The 16,026-nt window shown below is 34.1% G+C and overlaps 1 protein-coding gene across 2 annotated transcripts; it reads left to right on the top strand.

Moving 5' to 3' along the window:
* The first annotated feature begins 7,122 nt into the window (after positions 1-7,122).
* Positions 7,123-14,095, top strand: LOC127862559 (uncharacterized). 2 transcript variants are annotated; one of them, XM_052401736.1, is made up of 3 exons: positions 7,123-7,762; positions 11,030-11,173; positions 11,467-14,095. In XM_052401736.1, the coding sequence occupies exons 1-3, from the start codon at positions 7,165-7,167 to the stop codon at positions 11,487-11,489; spliced, it is 765 nt and encodes a 254-aa protein (XP_052257696.1). In that variant the 5' UTR covers positions 7,123-7,164; the 3' UTR covers positions 11,490-14,095. The 2 variants fall into 2 exon arrangements, with proteins under 2 accessions (XP_052257696.1, XP_052257695.1); XM_052401735.1 differs by having other exon boundaries at positions 11,312-14,095.
* The last annotated feature ends 1,931 nt before the right edge of the window (positions 14,096-16,026 follow it).

Genomic DNA, 16,026 nt, shown 5'->3' with positions numbered 1-16,026 from the left:
AAGACCAGATGTTAGACATCACTTTCTTGGTAAGCTGAAGTCTAGCGTCTATGCCGGTTGTGGAATTTGTCTGAAATTTGAAGAGACTTTTTTTCTGAAAAGAAAGCACTAAGCGAACTTGAGTGAACTTAAACATATTTAGCTTTTTGGTCAAACTAGAAAGAATCATAGAAAAGCAATTGAAAACACTCAGACATACAATACAGTGTGATGAATTCCAGTGTTTATAAAGACTGCAATAAATGTAATCGTTTTGACGAATTAATGAAATATAATTCCAATTATGAAATAAGTTGAGTTTTAACCTTTTTATTTTTGGTTCAATTAAATTGAAAGTCGAAGGATAACACTTCTCAATCAATATCATTGATAGACCCAGCGCTTTGTATCCCAAGGAGAAAGTCTTGCGAACGCTATCATAGAGGGGATCGACCCTGGGAGCTGTAATCGTAAGGCTGAAGCCTTACCCAATACACCGCTTCGATGATGATTTCTTCACAAAAATCCCAACTTAAACCGTTTGTTCATAGCGCAGGAGTGTTCCTTGAGGCTAAAATATCATTGCGTTTTATGTCTGTACATATGTAAATATATAATATATTTAAAGGATTTATTTTAATTTGTGAGATCTATGACACAATATATTTTGTAGATTCTTGATTTTGAAAAACGTGAAAAGCTTTATTTTGACTGTTTTACATAGTACTTAAAGCACTTAAATATAACGAAATTCAAATAGTTAATACATAAGGACATTTTTTTTAGAAATCGTTAACGGATTAAAACAAAAAATTGGATGGGCGATGGGCGAAAATAATGTTTCCAATAAAATGAAGCTCACTTACAAAATAAAAACAAAAGTGATAACGTTGAACGAACTTGATTACAGTTCTAGAAATGCCAATATTCAAGGAAATGCAAAGGATTCAAAACAAATGTATGCATTAGTATCACACAAGAAGAGTAACACACGTGAGCTAGAAAATGTCAACACTTATCGGAAATATTGTAGATAATCATCATTCATAATCGGTAAAATTATCAAGTTTTCATATCGCTTGTCATCAACAATTTAATAATTTCTTGTTATAATAATTATTTTTTATTATTTTCAAATCTTGGACAAAGCTGATGCGAGGAGTAAATACACAGTAAATATTCGACATATTCCACTAATATCACGTTGATCGTGATGCAACATCATGCCACACTGTCAACGATCATGCATCTAACGGAAACGAATGTCCGTCGTGTGTCGTGGTGAGTCGCCCGTAGTCAACTATTTTACAAAGGACATTTGCTTTTAACCGAGTTTCTTTACATCATGCCATCGGAGCAAAACGCTTTAGCATACATTTTATAGCAAGCAAAATGATGTTTAAATGTGTCTTCTCTAAAACACACGGCCTATGATTTCATTACAACAATCAAGCAAAATAAATTTTAAAATCTCCTACAAAACCACAAGGACCTAAGGTTTGATATTCGGAATGTTGCAGCACTCTTAACACATAATTTAGGAACACGGTTTAAAAGATTAAAAACGGAGAATACAACAACGTTTAAAGACTTAATTTTGTTTGTAATATTATTTTTATGCGGCTGGTTTAAACTTAACTACGATAATCACTAGTTAATTTACTACGTTTTATGTGTGTATTGTTTTAATATTGTTTAAAAATATCTTCAATTTTCCTGCCGATATATTTTGATTTTCGCCGTGTTTACATCTATGTTGATTAAGTTTACACTTGTTTGTCCTATTTTAGACCGTGTTTACTTGTTCGCATGAACAATTAAGGTTATAATAGTCTTGTTTTGAAAATCGGTATGCCTAGCACTACCGTTCACCAAATCACACTTAACCCACAACCGCGCCGAGAAAGAGTTCGCGACGTGGAAGAGTATACTAAACATAACATTTTGCCTAATTAATATAGTCCACTGCGTGTTACGTTATAATTGCCTAGCAGTTTTCCTAAAAGGTCACAGGGGCAGGTCAGCCAATAAATGCATTCGCGCAGACAAAGCGGGACTTCTAAATGAACTCTGAAATACACAAATGAACGTGCTCAGCTGAGGCTATTAATTAGCAATTTTAATAACAGCCTATTCCTTATCAAATCAAAGGGACAAAAACGGTAATCCCCAATACTATTTTACTAAGCGATCAATAAAAATATTATTTCATTTTGTAAAGCAACGAAAAATTGAGTCCTATTTTAATATGCATATAAATTCCATTTTCATTGTTGGTTCATTATGATAAGTAAAACGCTGTTAAGGTAGCGCACCTCTAATGGGCACATATCCAAATATAATTTAATTAATTATTTTCCTAATCAGCATCATTTCACTGAACTACATGCAAATTTGTAGGTAGGCTTTCCATTTTTTTTTTTTAATATACCGATTTTTTTCAAATCCACCCTCACGCTCGGCTTTGCCCATTTTATTTTCACCCCTGGGGTATATAAAAGTTCAATAATTCATTCAAATTTCCAAATATGGGCATGCAGTTGGTGTGTACAGATGCAGTAAAGGTGTTTTAAGTTTAAACAAGATGAAATAAGTATTCTTTTACAGACATTTATTTTTTTTAATTTTTATCTATGGAATAGCGCCATGAAATGTAAGTGATTTCAGCCAAGTAAAAATTGGGTTAAAAACAAAGTGTCATAAAATTTAAAATAGTATCATTTAAGTTATAGTTTAAACTTTAATTTTTTATATAAACACTATATACAGCAAAAATACCAAGAAATTGAAAGATTTACCGTTTACTTTTTGAAATAAAAATTAAAATGCAACATGCATCATTCGTATTTTCAGCAGTAAATTACCCAATTTAGCCATAACGTTGTTTTAATTTAAAAAATTGAAGGATGTGTATACAATTTTCAACATATTTAACAATAAACATAGCTTATATGCTATATTAAATCAAATTACGTTAGAAAAGAAATAAAACGCGTCGCAAAAAGAATGCGATGTCGGAAAGATTCGAACATGCGCGGGAAGATCCCAAAAGATTTTAAGTCCATCGCCTTAACCACTCGGCCATGACAACTTCATATGAGTGCAACTTTAAATGAGATATCCATAAGTAAACAGGTAAAAAGGCTAGTCGATCTTTGAAGAAATCGCGATATCGTTTTTTTCAGATGATAATTGGATCAAAGTCAATATTTATAGTGAAAATAATGTATTCTAAATGAATTAGGTAAACACATATCAAAATTCGAAGTTTGAAAAAAAAATGCATCTCTCGGAAATAACCGATCATTGAAGATCGGCATTGATCGTAAAATAAATCGCGGGAAATCATTAGAGGTGCGCTACCTTAATGGAGAAAATCATAACATTCAAAAATAATGCATCATCTTTGCTTTAACCAATCAGATAACAACAAAAACGTATGTTTTGATCATTTTCGATATTATTGTGTTTGATATATGTTGAAATTATACTTCGCATTTTGACTCGGTACTAAATCGACCGGGGAGACATTATGGACTTTCGATAAACGTTGATAACACAGTATTGCTTTCAAGATGAAGAAAGAAAACCCTACCGAAACAAAATACATGTAGTGTTATGTTGAGACGGAAACCGTTTCATTACCTAACCACAAATGTTTTCCGTACTCGTTCAGTCTTTATCGAAAGACTAATTAGGCTACCGAAATTTGTCAGTCTGCTATAAAAAAACAGTTTGACTTCACTTTTTTTTATCGACACGTATTGTGCTAAGATGTCACCTCTATAAGAAACAAAGATATTTTAAAGACCTGCGTCATACAAAAATGGGTCTTATTTCATATGAGGGCAGCCTAACTATGGTCCAGCCTGCGCATCTCGCAGTCCGGTCAGCTTATACCTTATGAGACCACAAAACCTTGCGTGATTCAAAGCGGAAATCGCAGCTCTTGTGCAGACTGGGCTTGAGCTACTTTAGACAAAGCGCCATAAGACCCATATTCGCATGACGCGGCTCTGAAAGTATGATTTGTATGTGTCGAAAGAAAACTGCATTTTTATCAAATACCATATATATCGATGGTGAAAAAATAAACGCATAATAAACCCTGTGAGTACACATAGTATATAATCTTCCGTAGTGTAATTTTTATTTACGAACATGTAGGGGTGGTTTAAATATATGTGCAATGTATGATTCACATTTCATGCAGTGAATATGCGACTAACAATTGACAAAAGAAAATTTTAACCTTTGTTTGAAATTTAACTATTTCAAAACGTATTTTTTTCTAACGTTATTACAAAGTCAGGATATTATATGTTAGCGTTTCCGATTGCCAAAGTTGCCAGAAGCGATTCAAGTTAAAAAAAAGGTACAATTAAAGGGCAATTGTCAAAAAAGTAAAGGTTTCTCCTTAAATATATCGATATTCCCCCCTTTTTTTAAAGAGCTCGGTCAGCAGCTGGAGCGTGCACCCGCAGAAGATATTCTTGAAAATTTCGCCCGAAGAATCGCCAAGCGGAATAGTAATTGCCCTTCGGTGGATAGTGGTTTCACGACAACGTCTGAGGAGTTTCGGATAGCGGAACTTCTGCGGGCGGCTCTGTTTATTCAGCGTGTACCGTCATCCCTCGAGCCGGACGTCATCTCCTACTTTGCTGACTCCCAGAGCTTGTAAGTATCGCCATCGTAATTCTACACTGGTGGATAGTGATTTCACTACATCGCCAGAAGATGGACGGGGGCAGCGGAGATGACAGCGTTAAGGACGTATGGGACAGACCTTCGGCAGAGATGATGAACAGTATTTTGAAGGAATGACTCTATTAAGATAAAATAATTGTCCCAGGAAGGCGGTACTTAGTACGCACAACGTGCTGGGTAAGCCGTTCTGGGGTTTGGGTCGACGGCTTGTGACTTCTAGAGAGGCCATATAGACGGCGCAGCTCGCGGGGAGCGGGAAGAAATTATGTTTTGTCAGCATTCCCTTCGCGGAGTAACTTGTCCTTTTAAGGGCAACCAGACATGAATTATCTTTAAATTGTATACCAGTGCACATAAAGGTCTTATTGGCCACCGTGCACTAATCTTTTTGGATCAAACTTATTCCTTTGACGAATACCCGGGTAGCCGCGGTAAATTTGACCTACTTTGGCTTAAAATTAAATATTTCTCCCGAAAAGTCACGGGGGCAAGTCTCCACATAAGGTAGTCGTGAAGACCGGTAAAAAAACACTTCTAAATTTCACACATACTTTAAAGAAGCACCATGTACCTTTTTGCCATAAACGCCTCATTGGGTAATTGATAATCCACTGATCAGAGGTAGCATGACGAACATATCGAATATTAAAGCAACATTACAGAGTGTGTTTTTTTATTGATGTCTGTCAAGTAAGCGTTTACCGCAGATAGATGAACAAATAATCACAGTTTTACCATTGACGTTATATAAAACGGTTATTAAAAGTATGAAAGGTTTCATGGTCGAAGTAGATGCAATTTGTTTCTTCGATGCTACATTATTAATAACTCCCTTAGTTTTACACTTGCCAAGTATCTAATTGGTAGCACACCACGGTAGAAACACACTCTCGCGGAGCCGCGGACGCCTTCTTGATCTCCACCAAGCTCAATTCATAAAACAACGAACCAGCAATCATCGGAATTCTATGAGAGGATATATGTTAATATTCTCTTATTTCGTTGCAAAATGAAGAAAAACATGCGTTTATTTCTCACTTTATTTGCATATAAATTTAACCTGAAACAAAAATGCATCAACACAAATTATCAAAATTAAACAATTTTACTGCAAAAAAGTCACATTTAACATCCTTAAGTAAAAATGTTTGTAAAATTATTAACATTTTTAGAGAGAGAAAGTCATTGTTTTCGCATTAAAAATCATCATTTGTGATACTTCGTATTAATACGCACCATTATAAATGCCATCATGGTTCGTATTAATACGAACATTTTCTGGGATAAAAAGTCATTTTGTGTTGCATTAAAAATCAACATTTTTGATACTTCGTATTAATACGAACTATTATAAATTGTCATCAGTGTATGCATTAATACAAACATTTTCAGGACTAAAATGTCAGTTTTTTGGCATTAAAAATCAATATTTTTGATATTTCGTATTTATACAAACGATTATTAACTATCGTCATTTTTCGTATTAGTACGAACATTTTCAGGGAAAAAATGTTTATTTTTCCATAAAAAATCAACATTTTTGATAGTTCGTATTAATACGAACTATTATAAAGTGTCATCATTGTACCTATTAATACAAAAATTTCCACGGATAAAAAGTACGTTCTTTGCATTAAAAATCTACATTTTTGATACTTCGTATTAATACGAACTATTATTAACTGTCATCAATGTTCGTATTAATACGAACATTTTCAGGGATAAAAAGTCAGTTTTTTGCATTAAAAATCAACATTTGTGATACTTCGTATTAATACGAACTATTATAAATTGCCATCATTGTTTGTATTAATACAAACATTTTCAGGGATTCATGTTGGTTAAAAATTAAGTAGAGTAAAAAATATATCTTGACGATTGTGCACCATCAGTAGTTTGAGATCAACACTTTGTCCCAAAATTGTGTTGCTGAAGAAAGAGATTTGCATAAGACGCGTTTTTCTTATTCCATCTTCCATGGATTCTGTTTTTTATGAAAAACCACAATTTCCATTAATTATGAAAAAAAATCTAAAAGAGACAACATGTAATTTAACCAAATACCAGGTAAACTGAAATAGCTTTCTTTCAATATTCGCAGAAATCGTTAAACTTGTTTCTCAAATTTTCCATTGAAACGAATTATTAAAATATTATAATGATTGAATAGATGTTTATATTTCAATAAAGTGATGCTAATATTACGTAGGTGGAATTATATAAATAATACGTGTGTGCATTCAATTCAGAATATGAGTTAAAGATCACATTTATTTCAGCATCGATATCTACATTTACGTCTGTTTTCCATTTGGTTTGAAAAAACAAACATCCGACAAAAATAGCTGAATGTTTACTGCAGCTTGAACGTTTGGCAATTAAGTCGTGTTTATAAGGCCAATGCAAGATGAATTATAGTCATACACATAATGATTGTCAAAAAGAGCGCATCTCACAAGTTGTGAGGAAGATTTAAGGATGGGTTACCTCATTTACCTTCGTATTTATTGTATATTAATTATTGGATTTATTGATCGGGTGTGTACACATACGACGGTTATTTATGATAACGATAAATGGCAGGATTTTAACGTTGAACAGTATACAACAAATGTGCAAGATTCAAGTTTAAAAACGACATTAACGCCAGCAAAAACATTGAGTGTGTATAGTGAACAGAGTGGCATAAGTGGACCTATATCGGTTTATGATCATTATATAGGTGGTGATGACAAGCACATAAACTGTGATGATGAAACAAACGATGGACTCCATAAGAATGAAGACATTGACCGTCGTGGCACACAAGGTCATAGTGATTTGAATGACCGACGCCCCAGACGAGACCAACCTGAGCAGAAATCATTTAGAAAAGGGCTCGAAATTGACTTCATGCAGAACGTTCTTGGTGAAGAGCATAAAATTAAAGTTCCACTTAAGAGGCCAAAACAAATGCCAGGCTATGTGGCCATGTTGTATGATATTTTAACTGAGCAGAATGAACGCACCCTGATTCCAGCTGGTTCGGAACAACTAAAGTCAAAACCAAAAATTCGTTTTTATAGGGGCCTATTTCGTAAGTATTGTCTTTAATTATGTTAATCATTGAACATAAAATGTTATGTGCTTCAAGCATAACGAAAGTAAAATGATTATTTTGCCTGACAAATTTATCGAAATATAGAAAAAATACCGCAGACATTTTAAATGCACGTACACGTAGTTACTTTATAATTGTTATACTTAAATAATTTGAAGTTGCACATGGGGAAAACATTTAACATTAGCACACGAATTATGTTACGCTTTTGAGGACTTCGAACACGTGTTTTATAATGAAAATAGCACAGCTTTAAACTATTATTTACCATTCTTTTACCATCCAGCCTGCTCTTTTAAAACCATATTTCGGGGTGGAGGGATGGTTTTTGTATGTATACATTATTTATTTAGTTGGTTCACAGATGCATGGCCAAGTGTCATAAAAAATATATATTACAACCTTGTACACGTGAACTGGTATACATTTTAATACAGCTCCTGGTAAAGAATTGTTTTTTTTTTCAAATCGTTTTATTTATATAAATTGTGACAAATGTGTAATGTTAATTATCAAATTAGCACGATATTGACAATATAAATATACTAGATATGCTGATCCGCATATAATTAAATGTATATATATTGTGTGAATATTGTATATCGTTCCATCTATGGTTCGAAACAATTAAGTTTTTGTGCAATTTCCATGTGTGCAATTTACAAGCTGATGATTTCCAATTTTAAATGTACAACGTAGCAATAAAGTCAATACAGATGCAAAATAGCTCTTATTTATTTCACTAAATGATGTCCTGTCGATCATTGCGTTAAGTAATGTAATAAAATTGAAATTGTATTTACACCCACATCTTGTTTTCAATAACGTTGGAGGTTCAGATTCCAAAAAATGGTAATAGCCCATTTGTGCTTATGTTGACAATATACTTATTCACAATGTATGTGTGTTACACTTTTTACTATGGCATCGGTCTTACAGCAGCCTGTTTTGCATTCGGTCATTCTAAATAAAAAATACAATTTTCCGTGTATTATAATACAGTTTCTCTGCTGTTTGTGCAGCTGAAATCCTTTGCGTTCGTGTTTGTGAGGGTTCTTTAATTACTTAAATGTAGCAGATAGTACATTTGTTTAGTACAATAATATTGCAAGCCTAGCAGCAACGAACAGTTCATAGTAGTAGACGGACGGACAAACGCACATACGGATTATTTGACGCATGATTACTAAATAACTTAGATCATTTAAAGTATGTGTATATATTAAGGGATTATAGATCAAAATTACAGACGGCCGTGCGACATGGTTGTGTATTTTGTTTGTGGTAAAAGTGTATGCTAAAAAACGTTTACTATGCAATGCACTTAGTGACATCAATAGAAATGTTAAATTGTAATCCTTTTAACCACCTGCACGTATAACATTTAGATATGATAACATATGTCATCAATGCTTGATATTAAAAACCGTGTTAAAACTCGTATACATTTAATAATGGTAACAAGCACATAGGATAGATCTTTGTTTCTTTTAAATTGTTCACATTTAGATAGGGCCTTGTTCACAGAGAGGCACATTTTTTTCGCAATTGGCCATAAAGCGCTTCAAATTATTGAATAAGAACCATCGGAACTTTAGAACTCCATTTATAATAACAAGAGCATATTTTAAATGGAAAAAATACAAAAAAAACAACAGTTGTACCTTTCAAGGCGCGAATCAATGTCCTATGGATCGAAAGAGTATCTCTACAATCACTGTGCATTTCGTACTAATATAATAAGACTGTGTTTTATACCCTTAAACAAATGATATACTTGCTGTTACAAAATTAAAGGAAATAACCAAACTTAGTCGATCGTTTCTAATTCGTTTTATAAAGTTATCATTGTCATATGAGAATTGGTCATAAACGAAACTGTTCATTATGAGTCCACGTCAGTAGTGTAATTTCAATCCCTGATGTACAAGTTATGTTATTGTATAAATTTGTGTCGAAATTTAATTTGGACAAACAGTCGACAAACCCGTTTGAATGCAGACAAGAAAATGTTTATCCTTCATAATGAAGTGAACTTTTTTTAATGATTTAGGCTTACGGTTTAAAGACGTTAAGCAATCAGACGTTTTCGAAAAAAAACCAGACATATCCAATGATATAAAAAATATTGCTGGTAATTTAATCAAGATGTATGCTTACCTTTCACCCGCGATCTAGCAATATTCAGTCAATAGTTCAAATGTTTCATTAAAGTAGAAAATAAGCAATTAAAGCTTAAATTCGATCTGAAAATGACTCCTTAAAAAAGATGGTTATAGTCAAAACACAACAGTATCTACAACAGAAGGTGGGAGTGCTCTTGGGACATATATACTGTAAATAGAATCAAGGTAGAACACACACTTCATTGACTGGAGCAGAAAACGAAAATGTTAGTAGGACAACTTCGTTGTAAATATCCTGTTTTTTTCTGAAAAAGACCCTGAACATATAAACGTAGCGGTGACGTAAATATCAGAAGGTTAGAAATAGAACAACCCGAAAAGTTTACCTGGACTAACAAAATCACGATTGGGGGTCTACCTCTTTTTGCAATACACAGGTTTGTAACGGGTCATTGTTGTTGTTGTGGAGATTGATACAAATGTTGACCCTAAATCCAATAAAAAATGTAATTATAATGTAGGTGAAGTATATCAAAAGCAGAACAATTATACAATTTAGACAGACCACGGAGAATGGAATCATTTGCATCTTTTAATATGTGCTTCGTTTGCGGAACTGCCAATACATGTATCATCATGTGTCCGTTTTTTTTAAAGAGTTGTGACTTCTCTTGTTTGTGCCCTTTTTTAAATTCATCACAAGGGACTTCCTTTCAGATTTCAATCGATGCATTTGCGATAATCATGACATTTTGATAACAATTGTATGCAACTGATTCTGAAATTCTGCATTATGTGTTTGCGACATTCATATATTGACTATAAGAATATTGAGATATACTATCTGACATTCTTTTTTTAAGCAAGTGGCCACTTGAATGTACCATATTGGCCAACTGTACTATACTAACCAATACATACGTTACAGCATAAAACACATACACAACTTAAGGTGGGTTTGGTTAAAGCTAACAAACACATTATTTTACAATATAACGAACGTTGACTTCAAAAGCGGTGATGGGAATGCAACGTTATGGGTCAAACATGAAACTCACAAGAGTAGACGATACCGAAGTGTTTCAGATTATTATAAATCCTACTTTTCTTTTTGCAGACGGTATCGGGAAGAACAATTGGATATCGTATGACATGAAGGACATTGATTTAGAGAAGATCACAAGACTGGAGTTCGTTGTAACAATGCCTCAAATGAAGGAACGCAATACCAGCATAAGTCTGTATGTGGATGCAGATACAGGTATTACTTTTATCTTATTTTTATTCAAATGGATGCTTATATTTTCATGTCGATTCTTCATACTGTACAGTAGGATTAAAGTATTACAAACATTAATGCAGTTTTTATTATGTTTTTATTTTCTGTTAATATTTTCAGAAGTTATCGAGAAAGTTGAAGTAAGCTTCGTAATCTATGAAGATTATATTGTTTGTGATCTATCAGCTCTGATAACAACTAAACAACTAAATAAAATCAATATAATGAACCAGTTAAGTGCTATTGGACACACGCATAAATTTTCCCGCCTCCAGGAGCCGTTGATTCTTGTCTATGAGAATCATCAGTCGACACCATATCCGACGTCATTCGAAGGACTCCCCGGAAGAGAAAAGAGAAATGTTAATAATATGCAGGCAATACTGTCGAGAGATTATTCAGATTATCCGGACGATCCGACTGAGCTAATCTGTGGGCGCCAAGACTGGTCACTTCCCATGGATGACTTTAATTGGGAGTGGTGGTTGTTACCAAGGCAATTTAACGCAGGTGTCTGCACGGGATCATGCTACTGGCCCCATGCAGCAAACAACACTAGTAGCTATGTGTTTTTAACAAGTTTGTGGCATGAAATTACGATGCATTTAAACGATATGCTTGTGCCGCAGGCGCGCTGCGTACCAAACAGTTTTCATCCGATGACTGTAGCATATAAGCCCAACGATAACGAAGTGGTTTTTGTTGAGATTCAAGACATGAAGGTAGCCTCGTGTGCTTGTAGGTAACGCAAACATTCGACATTCAGGTTTTACCATATTTGTAAATTAGTTATTACCATTTTCATATTTACAAAGCTTTACTTAATAATTAATGCCGTACACGGTAATATATAGTACATATAGCGCGATGTTACTTGATTTTGAGTGATACTGCGTCTTTTTTCGTGATGTTGCTTCATGTTGTGTGATGTGTTTTCGACTAGGGTTGATGATGTGGTTACTGTATGATGTTGCGTGATACTTTGGTATGTTGCATTTCGTCGAAAGATGTTGCTCGGTGCATTATGATTATACTTGATGTTGTATGATTTTGCTTGATTTCGATTGATGTTGCATGATATCGAGAGTTGTTGTGTAATGATTCTCGATAGTGCGTGCTGTTGCCTAATGCCGCGTTATGCTGTGTGATTTGCGTGATCTTGCGTGATCTTGCGTGTTGCTGCGTGATACTCTGTTATATCGCGTGATGTTGCATGCTGAGTGATTTTTCGTGATGCTGCGTTTAGTTGCCTGATTTTCATTACATAATATAATATAGATACATTCGCTATACATAATAGTAAATATCCATGCGCTGTGAAGGTGTATATAAATACATAATACACTGTTGTTTTACAAATAAATTCATATTAAATCATTTTTAAACAGTTTACGTACATACTTACGTACTTGCACGTAAATACTAAATACAGTTATGTATGTAAGCATATCTATATAATAATGCACATATAAATATCCTAAGCGTTGAATGGCATGGTATATAATAAGCTGATAACAAAGTCTTTATAACACAAGGGTGTGGTAAAAAAATGTTTAAATTAAGTGTAATGATTTTCCTCTGTAGTTTTTTCTTAATAGCATTACAAAGCTATAGCTTGTGTATTTTTCATTTAAGTTTTTTGTTTTCTAAGTCAGCACAGTCAAGTTTTGCTTGCATTATTTATTCCCTAATTGATTGATCCATTTGTGCATTTCTGTTCAATGTTTTTCAGTTCAATTTCGTATTTTACATCTGGTATTTGATATCTTCCCTCAAGTGATAAATGCTCTCAGTCATGACTCTTGAAGCTGTACATGTACATTTATTAAATTCATCATGATTACATTGCTATTTCAGTCGCGTCTGGTCCACATTTCTTGACAGTTAGCTTTGTTATTGGGTTCTGTCAAGTGAAACTTAGTTTTTACTGATTGTTGGTTTATTTCTGCCTGTTGCTAAAACTGTTCAAATGCAATAGTTTCTTGCCTCGGGTATCCATGCAAATATAATGTGCAACCACTAATAGGTAGTCATGATCTGTAACACACTAATGTCGAGGGATTTTCTCAAGGTCATGTTTGATGGTAATGGCTCGGATTATCACTGAGGACATCACTTAAGTGTCACACAAATTATTTAAAATCCATAAAATCATTTGACCGGAACGACCTTACAAGTTCACAAATATTTACTCGTGTATTATCATGAAAGTCTAAGATCTCGCGCGAAAACAAAATTGGACTCAGCAATAATATTTTACAATCATTCAATCGGAAAAATCTGACTACCTATGAGGTTTTATCAAATTCAGATCATTAGCGTCTGAGATCTCGCGCGGACGGAAACGGTACGTGTGACAGCCGGTATGACTTAAGGACGGACATAGGAGAACTTCGTTTCACGTCAGCGAAATGTCAATACCATCAAAATAAGATTGCGTACGGACGAACACAGCGGTGACGATCCGCCTTTCAAGGAACATGCACATCAAAAGCAGAGGTGTTATTTTGTAGATTTATTGCATATTTAATGTTCCCTTCGTCATGTCAATATGCTTTCGTTTGGTTTCAATTTTGATGGTCGATTTTCTCTAATATATTTGGAAGTATGTTGATATGAAGGTTAAAAACATTTAAGTTTGCATTAGGTATGCACGTGTGGGCGTCTTTATTGCAATGAATGTTCAATCAAAATCCAAGAAGAAGACTTAAGCTATGCGTGCCCGCGTGGTAATTTATATCGCTAACAGGTGTGTTTAACATAAACGCAATATTGCAAATTTGTATGTTAGACAAGGATTCCGTATTCTAAACCCATATGTTGAACATATATTCAAGATTGCAAACATGTGTGTTAAACATGGATGCCACTGTGTAAACAAAAAAAACTGTATTTATGTTAATAAATATAAAATGCACATATTGTTACCCTGTTTTATTTGAATAAAGTTGCTGGTAATAATATTTTTGTTTTAAAAGGGATTACGTACTGCTTTATGCCAGTACACTGTCCGTTAAATAACAGAGTGTAGTAATCAAAATTGTATTTGTTTATATTGTCAGGAGTAATGGTATAGGTAAGCATATGTTTTTGATGGTTTTGGACACCCATGCACAGTTCCTTGTTTGAGCACATACATGTATGCATTACAAATTACACTGAGCTTAACTTCAAAACGTCAACTTGGTAAAGTTTGATTTCGGGTTTATGTCTGTTTGCTTAAAATTTGGGACATAATTGTTTAAACATGGTTGTGGCGTAAATCCATCATTGTTCTCGATGTATCTAAAATTTCATATATGACTGGTAGCTTCCTATCTTGAGCGTGAATTCGTAATGTTGGCACGTAGTGTTTACAATGGACAGCACCTGCAAAGTAGCAATTAGTACATGTACCTTAATTTCCACATGAGATTGATAGCATCCTATATTGAGCATGTTTTCGTAATGTTAGCGTGTAGTGTTTACAATGGACAGCACCTTCAAAGCGGACATTAGTAAATATTTAAAGTAAGCTTAAAGCCTCCACTGCCCATTACGCGCTTATACTGTCCGATATTTTCCATAACGGCCAGTTTTTTTTTACATCTATTTATGAAATATTCCATGTACAAATAGATTGTTTTCGACTAGGGTTGTCAAGTGGAGCGACGGGTTTGACTTCCGTTTTTTCGTCACATCACGGAAAGCGTGCAGTTTGGGTTTGGGTGAACACAATATATTGTTTGTGAGAATAATTTAACGAATACGAAGAGAATAATAAAATAGGTGCGCACTCAAGCTCTTGGATTACTTGTCTCACGTCAGCCACTACCTTTGTGTATGCAAATCGACAGTCTACAACATGGTTAAATACATCGCATAATGAAGGCGAAATGTCAAAGACTACTTAACGGACACAATTTACGAGTAGCATGAGGTAAAATAACCATCGTGTCATAAAATGCGAAAATCATGTTGTAATTGTTCGTGTCTTTGTACCAAACGAAAGTTGTTTATAAATTACGCCTCGTTATGTTCCGACAAATTTTCATTGTATATTTTATCCAACTTACAGCTGCTTACACGTTAACCTTGCAGTTCAAAAACAATAAGACCAATTCATGGGCTTGTCGGTACATATTTCCATTAAACTTAATATGTAATAGTGATAATGAAGAATCGTTTATTCAATATTACTTATTTCGTACCTTTCGGCTATCCGGGCGTTTCAGTAGCATTGTCATCTTGATCCTCCTACAACGGGGGAAAACTCCAACTAATCTATAGGCACTAATAATGCTGGCCAGGTTTATCCACCAAATATAGTTTCATTGAATTAGTAACGTTTAATACGGCATGTCAAGGAACTCCTTATTCGCCAGCTTTGATTGTAAACAAAGCTTAGTTGACCTTTTCCGTAGCTCATTTCGGAGTTCGTCTATTATTTTACAGTATCACAGCAACAAGCATGACGGATTGGACCAACATGGAGTGTCGTGTCCGTATAAGGACCCGCGAAGCAATTATTGACGGAACGACGTTCAATGTCCCTGTCTATAGAATACTTTCATAAGATTTGTACAACTATTGTCTTAATGGGTTGTTTTTTCCCACCAATAAGTTAAAAGGCTTTGATTAGATTATGCAATCATCAATTAATGTGTTTTTAACTCTCGAAATAAACCGATGAGTTGCAAACTCATATCAAAGCGTCAAAACCTGTAAACAGGCTGAAAAAGGTAAACACACATTTAAAATAATTAGGTATACGGCAGACTAAGTATTTTTTTTAATGTAATCAAAGCAACTCATATGGAACCTATATAATTCATGGTGAAAGCAGCGAACATATT

The sequence above is a fragment of the Dreissena polymorpha genome, chromosome 16 (genome assembly GCF_020536995.1).
Source record: "Dreissena polymorpha isolate Duluth1 chromosome 16, UMN_Dpol_1.0, whole genome shotgun sequence".
NCBI classification, from domain to species: domain Eukaryota; kingdom Metazoa; phylum Mollusca; class Bivalvia; order Myida; family Dreissenidae; genus Dreissena; species Dreissena polymorpha.
The sequence above is the reverse complement of the archived record's forward strand: the minus strand, read 5'-3'. Positions and strand labels throughout refer to the sequence as shown.

Bases quoted from the DNA above. Each gene is read 5' to 3' on its own strand.
- LOC127862559 (XM_052401735.1), top strand. From the start codon at position 7,165: ATGGGTTACCTCATTTACCTTCGTATTTATTGTATATTAATTATTGGA. The intron at 7,763-11,029 runs GTAAGTATTGTC...TTCTTTTTGCAG, and splicing joins TTTTTATAGGGGCCTATTTC to ACGGTATCGGGAAGAACAAT. The intron at 11,174-11,311 runs GTATTACTTTTA...TAATATTTTCAG, and splicing joins GTATGTGGATGCAGATACAG to AAGTTATCGAGAAAGTTGAA.